At 35.5% G+C, this 13,132-nt stretch overlaps 2 protein-coding genes and 1 long non-coding RNA gene across 3 annotated transcripts in view; 2 read left to right on the forward strand and 1 right to left on the reverse strand.

Annotated features, from left to right (window-relative positions):
• Poxn (paired box pox-neuro) overlaps positions 1-13,132 on the reverse strand; it is a 143,173-nt gene that overhangs the window by 111,274 nt on the left and 18,767 nt on the right. The gene's annotated exons all lie outside the window — the stretch shown is intronic.
• On the forward strand, positions 5,234-9,849 carry LOC140436338 (uncharacterized). Its single transcript, XM_072525068.1, has 2 exons — positions 5,234-9,782; positions 9,827-9,849. Exons 1-2 carry the CDS (start codon positions 5,234-5,236, stop codon positions 9,847-9,849), a joined length of 4,572 nt encoding a protein of 1,523 aa, XP_072381169.1.
• The window catches only part of LOC140432555 (uncharacterized), a 38,430-nt gene continuing 35,276 nt past the window's right edge, over positions 9,979-13,132 (forward strand). The window contains exon 1 of the long non-coding RNA XR_011949816.1: positions 9,979-11,079. This is a non-coding gene — a long non-coding RNA (uncharacterized lncRNA). The remainder of the gene's footprint in view (positions 11,080-13,132) is intronic.

Raw genomic sequence — 13,132 nt, forward strand, 5'->3', positions numbered from 1 at the left:
AATGAATATTATAGATGATAAGCAAGATAAGATTGCTTAAGAACAGAAAGTTGGTTATTTTGAAATTAGTGGACAAAGTGGATAACAAAAGAAGAATAAAGATGTAAAAGGACAATGCTTGAGAACAAAGAAGCGATTATTTATATATAAAAAAGGTTCCAAAAATAAGATATTAAATAATAATAACCTCGCTTTGTCAATTTATAAACATTTACTGGTTAAGATTATTAATATAATACAAAAATAAAATACAATTCTCATTACAATCAATTGTGGTTTAATTGTTTATAAAGTAATATTTAAAAATATGTCATTATAATTACAATCATCATCATCATCATCATCATCATCATCATCATCATCAACTAGCCTCTAACGTCCACTGCTGAACATAGGCCTCTCGCATGCTTTTCCACTTGGTCCGATTTTGCGCCATCTGAATCCAATTTGTAGTCACTCTTTTTATGTCATCTGTCCATCTCATTGGGGGTCGACCTCTATTTCTGTTAACTTATATTCGGGCTCTCCGTTCCAAAATTCTTTTACATGACCTGCCCAGTTCCACTTTGGTGTTGTTATCCTTTCAATAACGTCTGTTACTCCTGATCTTTTGCGTATAGTAGCATTGGATATTCTATTACGTAGAGAAATCCCTAACATTATTCTCTCCATTGTCCTTTCCGCAACTTGTAGTTTACTCACTGTTGTTCTTGTGAGTGTTAGGGTTTCTGCGCCGTAGGTCATCAATGGCAAAATACACTGATTAAATACTTTTCTTTTCAGACACATTGGAATCTGATACCTAAAAATATCCTTCATCTTTCCAAATGCAGCCCAAGCGAGGTTTATTCTTCTTTTCAGCTCGATTGTTTGGTTGTCTCGACTTATTCTGATCTCATGGACCAAGTATTTATAGGAGTCAACTGGCTCAATATCTTTGTCTTCTATTGAGATGTTTTTGTTGTGGACTAAATTTGTCATAAATTGTGTTTTTGAAAAATTTATTTTAAGACCAACTCTTTTTGTGGCAGTATGGAGTTCTTGGAGCATTATTTGTGCCTGATCAAAGCTGTCTGCAATAACAACGATATCATCGGCAAATTTAAGGTTATTTAAAAATTTTCCACCTACATTGATGCCCTTTTCGTTCCAATCTATTGTTTTACAAGCGCATTCTAGCAAAGTTGTAAATAATTTAGGAGACATGTTGTCTCCTTGCCGAACGCCTCTTTGAATACAAAAGGTCCCAGTATCTTCATTAAGTCTTATTACAATCTTCGTGGTTTATTCGCATAAAATATTCAATGTAAAATATACAAACAAGCTAGTCAATATTAAAGGTTTCTTCATTCAAGTCATGTATTTAAATAGTAACCCCCTGTATACCAGCTTTTTAATATTTATATGATTGATAGATATTTGATTGGTCGGCATAATCACTACGAATATCATAGTTGAATATACATGACAACTTGTTGATTTGGATACAGATACATCCGACCCGCTGATAATACTCTCCGCTTCTGTGCTTATTATGATAATTATTTTCTGAAAATACCTTTTATTAACATACCTTAGAAAACATGAAAAGATATTTTTTTATTTTATTGCTTAAATCAATGATTAATATTAAACAGACAAGGATTGCATAGCATTTCTCAAGCTAACAGCACTAATTAGATCAATTAAATATGTAAAAAATAAATATTTTTTCGTCACAACTGTATAGATAGTTAAAATGTGTAGTATGGGATATAACAAAAAGACTCTCATCTAGAGATTATAAATTTTTTTAGTGGATCTATTTTTAAATAAACAGTAAAAACGTCAAACTCAATATTTTGCTCATAACTTAAAAACTTGTCTATTTAGATATTTGAAGTCAACAGACAACTTTTTTGGATAAAACAGAAACACAAAATGAGATATGCTAAATTAAAATCGGTTAATAAAAAAAGAGTTATAGCAAAATGAACAATAACATCGCTTTTAAATATTGATAATAACTTTTATATTATTTATTAAAATTTGTTTAAATACCTGAACCTCAGGGCCTTATCGTTTTTGAATTTTTTGCAAAAGATGGATCAGATCCGTTGAATAGTTTTTGAGAAATGTAATATCTTTGTAAGATTTTTTGAAATATGAGATAATTTTAAGGTTGATTTAGATAATTTGACTTATTGCAACATTTTTTAAGCTTATAAAAATTTATAATACCTCCGTAGAATTTAGTTCAAATTAAAGGGCTAAAAAATATTTGGAAAGCTGGTTAAAACACACAACTCGACTCTTAGGAGTAGTTTTGCCCAAAATAGGTCTTGGTCTTGACCGTGCAAGATTTTAGCAAGAACAAGTCGGTTCCAAGCTCTAACCTCGTTAACCCCTTCATTGGGGCTTGAAACTAACTCCTAAGTATCCAAAAGTTATTACAAGCTTTTTAGTTTGTTTTGAAGCCTGTCTTATTTTTAATATATTTTTATATGTATGCTACTAATATGCTTATAGTATATTTGAAATCGGATACTTTTTATTAATAAATATTAAAACATGATTTATTGTTTCATTTCGGTCTGAAAATAGCATTTATAGCATGCCCACACTTAGAAAAAAAGTCAAAGAGCGACTTGAAGAGCTTCAATTGAATCTTAAAAAACGAATACAACAATTTTCATCTAAAATGTTATTTACCGTTAATAGATAGAAGTCAATTGCTGGTAGGAGTTACTACGGGGTCACTATCTAATATATAGACAACGAATGGAAATATCAATCAGTAGTCCTTGATTTTGTACCATCACGCGGTCGACATATTTAGGAAGATATTGCAACGATTTTCCACGAATGTTTATTGGAATATGACATGATTAATAAAATACAGGGTATCACGGTCGACAACGCAACTGCAAATTCCAAATGTATATATGAACTGAGCAAACAGCTGCCACCCTTTGATACAGACAATCAATATTTTCGGTGCTTTGCTCACATTTTGAACCTTGGTGTACAAGATCTATTAAAGACCTTAATATTACACAGTAAAATTAACAATAATGGACAAGAACAGCAGTATGAAGCCTATGAAGACAAAACGGAGGAAGACAAAGAATATGCGCCAAATATTGCTGACTGACGTACAGCTATAACAAAATTACACAGTATTTCCATTAAAAGAAGTGAGATATTGAAGAGGAATTAGTTCGGTTTCAATCTGCTTGTGAAGCAGCTGACGTGCCATTCAATTTGAATCCCATACTCGACTGTCCAACGAGATGGAATTCCACATATGATATGATTGAATTTGGTTTAAAGGTGAGAACTAGCATTAACATATTGTGCACATATGTCACCGAATTCAATGATTTTTCAATCACGGGCGTATTAGCGCAAGACCAAGACCAACACTGTCTATGTCTCGTTTTGTTCTTGCATTTGGGCAAAACTGCTTAGGAGCCAAGATAGCCCTTTTTTTAAATCACTGTTATGTTAATTATCAACATTAAGGGCTGAAATTAAACCAATGTTTTATAAGAAAACTCAAAAGTTTTTAACAAAACTTTTAGCAAATAAAATTATTGAATTTTTTTAACAGAAGTGTTGTAAACACAGAGTAATTTACGTTCCGACTGGAACAAAAGGACTGTGGGTAGCCGATTGAAGCGTCAGCCGCTCTCTTCAAAAAATCCAACACAATTTCAAAATAGAACCCTTGAAAAAAAAATGACATATCTAGGGTTCTACTGGACTAAATTTGCTCTTTCTTTTTTTAAACTGGGGTACAAGGTTAAACTAATGACCTTTGTCGTATTTTCATTGCAAAATTATCCAAAACAAATCAGATAATGACTATAGGATGTACAGATCTTTTCTTAAGTTGCCTTTTTATTGTTAGTTTTTCATTTATTTAAAATATAATTACTGTTTGGAAAAGTATCAAGACTGATTTAAATATTTTATTTTTAATATTCAGAATATGACCTTATTTAGTTTTAAATCTTTTATTCAATCATAGTATATTAGCTAAGTATAATATGGCTTTAGTTCATCCTTTAAATTCTCAAATTGGCTGATTAATTATTGTCAAGTTCTGAGAATTCACTTGTCTGAAAACAACATGTTTTTGGGAAACATTAATCAACCCAAACACTTCAGAGTTCTTAAGGAAACGTACCCATTCTTTGTGTAGAAAATTTAAAATGCCACTTTAAGCTTAATTTACGGCTATTCACGGAGGTCCTAAGAACAGAAGACCCACCCCAATGGATTCGAGTACATACATATTTTGTTTCGTATGATCGGTCACTCTACAACAACCTCTCATCGTGTACAGAAGCAAGCAAACCTGCATCGAGTGTGCATCCCGTTTCTACCCTCAGATCTTAGACTCCGAGCGAGGCCCAACTACAGACAAAAGGTAAGTGAATCTCATATAGAATTGACAATAAGATATTAAATCTGCCAATTGTTATTTGAATTGCATTTTATTTTACATATCTATTTACGAACATTTGCTATTTTTCGCTAATTTACTTACAAACAAATTATTTCATTTTTTTCGTTATTATTATTTATCGATTATCATTTAACCAGCGACCTCATTAAGTTTTCTACAAAACATTTGGTCACTTCGAGCGAGGATGATAAATAATAATTTTTTTTTGACTTTTATTCAATTAATTTCATTGTGTTTCAATTAATTCATTTTAATAAATTGTTTTTTTTTTCTTTTCAATTTAACTTTAATTCGGTCCTTCGGCATCTTTTTAAATTTAATTTACATGATTAAATTTGGTCATATTTACGTAACAATTTTTAAATTTATTTCGACTTTTATAATTTATAATATCAATAGGTACTTTTATATTACACATTTTGACTTATATTACATATATTAATTATTCATATATATCACTTTTATGATTTATTAACGTTGTATTACATTTTTACATTTTTTTTTTGTGTTGATTTTATGAATTATTTTTATTCTACTTTTATCACTCTTTCCAACTTATTCTCTACGTCTTGCATAATAATTTAAACACAGTTCTTTTGATTTCTTTTGTCGCTATACCTTTCGTTAGTTAGCTTTTTATCGATACTTCACTTGTTTGTTCAGAATTTTGTCTGAAACCAAGAAGAGCATTTCTCTTCTTTCAATCTAAGGCATTTCTTTAGTGTTCGATTTGCTTAATTTTGTTTGCATTGTCCTCTTTTTCGTTTCTTTTATCTTACAATGTCCAGCAAAATAAACAAAGCCAACTTGGCGCGTCAAACAGCGTATTCTAGATTGAGGGAAGCCCATGAGGCAGGTATTCAAGCCTCAAGGGATGATACGGTCAAATCGTTATTCTTAGCCAGGGCAGAGGAAATCGATGCTATTTACCAAGAATTCCATACAGCTCACAATCTAATCATCGGATCAATAACCGATGAGGAATTTTCAGAGCACGATAAGTTTAGGGTGGCCGCCGATCAGGCATACTACGGAGTAAAATCCATCAAGAGTGATTTTTTAATTAGGGATTCGTCTTCTTCTTCGAATATCTCCTCACATTCCAATGCACAATCTTCAAGGCCTTCAGTTAGACTTCCAAAGCTTAATATACCCACATTTTCCGGCAATTTTCGAGATTGGCCTAGTTTCTTTGACCTATTTAACAGTTTAATTCATCACAATCACGATTTGTCCGATGTGGAAAAATTTCGGTTTCTTATTACGTCTATTAGTCAAGAACCTTTGGCTCTTATTAAAGGCATTCCCCTGACCGATGCAAATTATCAGATTGCTTATGAGATTCTAGGGAAAAGGTATCAGAATAAACGAATTCTTGCTACCCAATATTATAACGATATTTTCAACGCTTCGGTTATTAAAAATTCCACTTCTTCTAATTTAAGAAACCTCTTAAATACTTTCACGGAAAATGTTGCTGCTTTACGTGTTCTTGATTTCCCGGTTGAGCAATGGGATTTCCTATTATTCAATATGTTGTCGAACAAATTGGACAATAAAACTCGTACAGATTTTGAATTAGAAAACAGTCGAAGCTGTGACATTCCCACTTACAGGCAATTGATTTCATTTCTAGAAAGACAATGTATAGCTTTGGAATCTGTTCAGTTTAATTCATTAACCCTTTCTACCCAGTCTCACTCGCGATCATTTGCTCATCATTCTAATAAAAAACCGTTTACATCTAGTTTCGTCAGTGCCACCAATCGAACGAAGGTAACTTATCAAGGGGGTAAATGTGTCTTGTGTTCTGATGTTCACCCTTTATATAGATGTTCATCCTTTCTCGCTAAAACGACGCAAGAACGTATCTCGTTAGTTAAACGCCATAATTTATGCTTCAACTGTTTGGGTACATCTCATCCCGTCGTGAACTGTAATTCTTCGGGAACATGTAGGGTTTGCCAATCACGACATCACACTGTTCTTCATTTCTACCCAAGTTCCAACGAATCTTGTTTATTCAGTCAACCGCCTCCTCAAATTCCAACTTCTAATGAGAATCACAACCCTACATTAGAGACGCCTCAAACCTCAACGTCTAGTTTTGCGCCGACGTCTCTAATAAACGCTAACCTTTCCACACAATCACGTTTAACATTCTCGTCTGTATTATTATCAACATGTTTGATACACATTAAAGATGTCTACGGTAATTTTCAGAAAGTTCGTATCCTACTGGATACAGGCTCGATGGCTAATTTTATTTCAGATAGTTGTTTTCGGCGCTTAGGTCTTTCCCGTAATAATTTATCAATCCCAGTGGAAGGTCTAAACGGAATGTCGACGTGTACCACTCAGGGTACCACGTTCTGTCATATTAAACCGTGTGATCGTGACGGCCCGATCTTCTCGTTGGACGCAATCATTGTGAAAAAGGTGTGTTCAAATCAACCTAAGGTATTTATCAATCCTCACGATCTTATTCATATACGTGATCTGAAATTAGCAGATCACACATTCTATCAACCCGGTCCGATAGACATGCTGATAGGTGCTGAATTAGTTCCTCTCTTTTTAAAGTCTGGTCGAATTCTTGGCGAACCAAACCAACCTGTCGCTTTAGAAACCATTTTTGGTTATGTGCTACAAGGGCGAGTCTCTACGGATCTTTCAAATTGTAATTTTACCGCTTTACATACGTCTATGGATACAAACATAGATAGTCTTTTACAAAGGTTTTGGGAAGTCGAAAATATATCTAAACCTGTCATTTTGTCCCATGACGATCAAGTTTGTGAAAATATTTATAAGGCATTTACTTTCCGAGAGTCAACAGGCAGATTTTCTGTTCCTCTACCGTTTCGACAACCCAATCCTGTCTTTTGCGATACTTATTCTCAAGCATATCGTCGTTTTTGCATGTTAGAGAATCGTTTTAAGAAAATTCCGGATCTCAAAGAAAAATATGTTGAGTTTATGAATGAATATATTACTTCCCAACATATGGTCCCGGTTCCTGAATCCGATTTTAAATCGCCTACCTCGTATTATTTTGCTCATCACGCAGTTTTCAAAAAACAACTTGTTAATTCGTCTCTTGTTTCCAAAATTCGTGTTGTCTTCGACGCCAGTCTACGTGACGTTCGAGGTGTGTCTCTCAATGATACTTTATATACAGGTCCTAAGCTTCAAAAGGACATCTCTTCGCTTTTACTTAATTTTCGATATTTTCGTTACTGCTTCACGTGCGATATAAAGCAAATGTATCGACAAATTAACGTAAACAGAGAATTTTGGAATTATCAAAGAATTCTCTGGAGGTCGGATTCTTCTAAACCTCTCCAAGAATACTTCTTACGTACTGTTACGTACGGTGTTTCTTCTTCACCTTATCTCGCATTAAAAACCTTACAAGAGTTAGCTGAGTCGGCAGAGTCTCGTTTCCCTAATGCTTCACAAGCTTTAACGCGACATTTTTATATTGACGACGGTCTATTAGGAAGTGATTCTCTGTCATCTACCCGCTCTCTACAGTTAGAGCTCATTCAACTTTTAAAACTCGGGGGTTTTGAGCTAGGCAAATGGGCCAGCAACCATCCCAGTCTACTCCAAGATTTTGGCTCCGATATTCTGACATCTTGTTCGTTTGATAAAGAGGAACCTTCCGTTATTAAGGTGCTAGGCCTGAAATGGGACCCGTCGACTGACGTCTTTTCTTATTCTTACTGTCCCCTTGACAAAACTTGTACAAAGCGGGCTATTCTTTCGGAAATTAGTCGTATTTTTGATCCTCTTGGTTTCATCTCCCCGTGTCTTTTAAGGGCCAAACGTCTGCTACAACAGTTGTGGCAATCCAACGTATCTTGGGATGATGAACCACCTGAACAAATACAAGAGGTATGGCATCAGTTTAAAACCGAGTTACCTGACCTTGCAAACATTCAAATCCCTAGACACTTCGGCTTTAATAAATCTTCTAAAGTTGAGATTCATGGATTCTGCGATGCTTCAGAGTTAGGATACGCCAGCGTTGTATATTTCCGATTTAGTACTTCTGATAAATTTGAAACTGTACTTGTGTGTGCTAAATGTCGAGTTTCTCCTCTGAAGACACAATCTATTGCAAGATTGGAACTGTTGGCAGCTGTATTGCTGGCGGATCTAGTCGCCTTCATTAAAGAGTCGTTTAAGCATATCTTTTCTTTTTCCGATATTCATGTTTGGTCGGATTCCACGATTGCTCTTACTTGGGTTAATTCTTCTCCGCATAAATGGAAAACCTTTATTGCCAATCGAGTAAGACACATACAAGAACTTATACCATGTTCTTCTTGGCATTATGTGCCATCTAACCAAAACCCTGCTGATTGTGCTAGTCGTGGTTTGACACCGGCACAACTACTACAATTTTCACTCTGGTGGCGTGGTCCTGATTTTCTTTCGAAGTCAAGGGAGTGTTGGCCCTCTCAAGTTAATTTTCACTCCTCCCACTCCACGGAAATGTTAGAAGAAAAATTGCCCACTGTATTATCATTGATACCGGTCATTTCGGATAATATCATCTCTACTTTACTTTCAAAATTTTCATCCCTGATAAAAATTCAGAAAGTCATGGTTTACGTCTTAAAATTCGTGGCTAAACTTCAAAGAAAAAACAATGCTGCATCTTTCGATTCCCTGAACAGTCATTTAGAGATGGAATCTGCGTTACGATACATTGTTAAGCACGTACAAGCTGACGTTTTTTCGGATATTTTCCTCAAAATTCAACAAAATTCGCTGTTACCCAAACCTTTTCGTAAACTCGCACCCTTTATTGATGAATATGGTCTTTTGAGAGTAGGAGGTCGATTACAAAAGTCTCGGTTGTCTTTTGATGTAAAACATCCATTGCTATTACCCAAAACTCATCGTCTCACCGATTTAATCATCGAATGGACTCATCAAACGCATCTGCACCCTGGTTTAAAGGCTATGCATTATTTATTGCTTCAACGTTTTTGGATTCTGTCTCCGAAAAGTGCCATTCATCGCTGTTTGTCGAAGTGCATTCGTTGTTTTAGATGCCGACCTAAATCTTACAACCCCTTTATGGCAAACTTGCCAACTGTCCGAGTTACTCCGTTACGTGCTTTCCTGTCTGTTTGTGTGGATTTTGCAGGACCATTCTCGTTATTAATGTCCAAACATAGAGGTGCAAAAACATATAAAGGATATGTGTGTGTATTCGTGTGTACGAGTACAAAGGCCATTCATCTGGAAGTAACTTCAAATCTTAGTTCTGAGTCCTTTTTGGCTGCCTTTCGTAGATTTGTATCTCGACGCGGTAAGTGCCTAACCATTAGGAGTGATCAAGGTACCAATTTTAAGGGAGCCAGCAACGAAATCATTAAACTAGCTCAATCTGCTGCTGAGACTCTTTCTATTACCTGGGATTTTAATCCACCCGGTGCCCCTCATTTTAATGGGTTAGCCGAGGCTGGGGTCAAATCATTTAAGAACCATATGTATCGTGTTTTGGGTACACAAATTTTGACTTATGAAGAGTTCTATACTCTTATGACTCAAATCGAGGCAGTTCTTAACTCCCGTCCTTTGTGTGCAGCAAGCTCTGACCCTAATGACTTGCAGGCACTGACTCCTGGTCATTTTTTAGTTTTTGAACCCTTAGTGGATTCAATTCCCGATCCAGATCTAAGCGCTTTAAAGATTAACCGTCTGAATCGTTGGCAGTTAATCCAAAGGATAAGAGGGGACTTTTGGAAAAGATGGTCTAAAGAGTATATTCATTCTCTTCAAGAGCGATCTAAATGGCATAGTCCAACCCCATCTCTCATTAAAGGTTCTCTAGTCCTCATAAAAAATGAACAACAGCCTCCTCTTCGCTGGCAATTGGCCAGAATCATTGAGTTGCATTACGGCACCGACGGTATTGTACGCGTTGTTAGTCTGAAGACAGCTTCAGATGGCATCCTACAACGTCCGGTGGTCAAGATCTGTCCACTACCTATTTGTTAACAACTATATTTCTCTTCATTTCTATTGTTATTATAGTAATAGTTAAGTGTTTGTTTTTTATCCTTATCATTGTAGTTGTTTTTAAAAAACATTCGTTTTGGGGCGGAGAATGTTTGGAAAAGTATCAAGACTGATTTAAATATTTTATTTTTAATATTCAGAATATGACCTTATTTAGTTTTAAATCTTTTATTCAATCATAGTATATTAGCTAAGTATAATATGGCTTTAGTTCATCCTTTAAATTCTCAAATTGGCTGATTAATTATTGTCAAGTTCTGAGAATTCACTTGTCTGAAAACAACATGTTTTTGGGAAACATTAATCAACCCAAACACTTCAGAGTTCTTAAGGAAACGTACCCATTCTTTGTGTAGAAAATTTAAAATGCCACTTTAAGCTTAATTTACGGCTATTCACGGAGGTCCTAAGAACAGAAGACCCACCCCAATGGATTCGAGTACATACATATTTTGTTTCGTATGATCGGTCACTCTACAACAACCTCTCATCGTGTACAGAAGCAAGCAAACCTGCATCGAGTGTGCATCCCGTTTCTACCCTCAGATCTTAGACTCCGAGCGAGGCCCAACTACAGACAAAAGGTAAGTGAATCTCATATAGAATTGACAATAAGATATTAAATCTGCCAATTGTTATTTGAATTGCATTTTATTTTACATATCTATTTACGAACATTTGCTATTTTTCGCTAATTTACTTACAAACAAATTATTTCATTTTTTTCGTTATTATTATTTATCGATTATCATTTAACCAGCGACCTCATTAAGTTTTCTACAAAACAATTACATTAATAAATGTTATTTATAAACAATTTTTCCATATACTCTTATTAAATTTAAAGAAACAAAATTTATTATTTTTATAACAAAAAATCGTTTTTTGTTAAAAGAAGTAATTTCTTATAATATAATATTACATTTACGATTTTCTGTTCTAATAATAATTTTTTTAAACTAAGAAACCTATTTGTTTGAATTTAAAAAGAGTATATGGAAAACTGTTTGCCGTTTGTTTCCGGCGATCTCTTTTAATTTATAATGCAGATGAAATGTATGGTGTGCCTTTTCATAGTGGTCAATTTTATTATACTACGGCGATCCGATAAGTACTTAGCCTACAAAAGAAAAACGAAAATTTTGGTGAAAAGTGGCAATTTATTTCTCAACATCGTCTACTTTTAGATCGATACACTTGACCCAGCGATGCTCTAACTTCCTTAACCCGTCTGCAGAGGGTCTGCAAAATATATAATCTGTGGCGACGATAACCTCCTGTTTTGACTTAAATTTCTGCCCAGCGTGTGCCTTTTCCAAGTTTGGAAATAAAAAGAGGTCACACTGGTGGATGGGACAACAGTTCGTAGCCCAATTCGACCAATTTCGCCATAGCGACGGCGGAGGTATGAGCAGGTCTGGTTGTCTTGGTGAATCAGCACTCTTTTCTTTGCTAAATGGGGTCGTTTTTTCTGAAATTCGGCGTCAAATCGACCTAATAATTCGGCGTAGTAGAGCCCTGTCACCATTTTGCTCTTCTCCAGGTAGTCGACGTAGATCACCCCTTATGAGTCCCAGAAAATAATGGACATCACCTTTTCGGCCAATAGGACAGTCTTCGCCTCCTTCGGAGCACGTTCATTGGGTGCCGTCACTGTTTCAACTGTTTCTTGGTATCTGTTGTGTACCAATGGATTCATGTTATGTCAATGGTTACGAAACGACATAGAAACTCCTTCGGATTACGCTTAAATAACGTCAAACACTGCTCTGAAGTGGTCTCACGGTTAAGCTTGTTGTCCAGAGTGAGCAAACGCGGCAATCATATGGTATACTCAGTCTTTTGAGATACCTACTGTTTCAGCTATCTTGCGTACCTTCAGTTGGCGATCTGTCAATATGAGATCGAGGATTTTTGTCACGTTATCCTTCATGATAGCAGATTTCGGAGAACCTGGGCGTGGTTTATCAAAAACGGACGCGCGACCACGTTTGAAACTCAAACCAATTTTTGAGGGTTGCCATCGATGGAAAAGAGTCACCGTATACAGCATACAGTGCTTTTTGATGTCGCTACGAGATTTTTCTTTCGAAAACAAGAACCGAATCACCGACAGATATTGCTCTTTTTCCATTTTTCTAAACTTCTTCTTCTTCTTTTGGCATCATTACCCTGGATGGGTCTTTGCCTGTCTGGCTATGTCCTTCCATTCAGATCTCTCTTGTGCCCTTCTTCTCCATTGTCTTATGTTCATTGTTTTCAGGTCGTCTTCCACGTCATCCAACCATCTCGTTCTGGGCCTTCCTTTTTTTCGCCTTCCTATGGGCTTCCATTGTAACATTTTCTTTGTTGTTTTTGCATCATTTTGTCTCTGCACATGTCCCAGCCATGACAGTCTTTGACTTTTCACAAATCTTACAATGTCATAACCTTCATTTAACTCATTAACCTCGCCGTTTCTCCTGATTCTCCATGTGCCATCTTCCTCTTGTACCGGGCCATATACTTTTCTCAGTATTTTTCTCTCGAATGTCCTGAGTTGGGCTTCATCTTTTTTCGTCATTACCCAAGTTTGACATCCATAGGTTACTACGGGTCTAATCAGTGTTCTGTAGATAGTCATTTTGGTTCTTTTGT

The sequence above is a fragment of the Diabrotica undecimpunctata genome, chromosome 1 (assembly GCF_040954645.1).
Source record: "Diabrotica undecimpunctata isolate CICGRU chromosome 1, icDiaUnde3, whole genome shotgun sequence".
NCBI classification, from domain to species: Eukaryota; Metazoa; Arthropoda; class Insecta; order Coleoptera; family Chrysomelidae; genus Diabrotica; species Diabrotica undecimpunctata.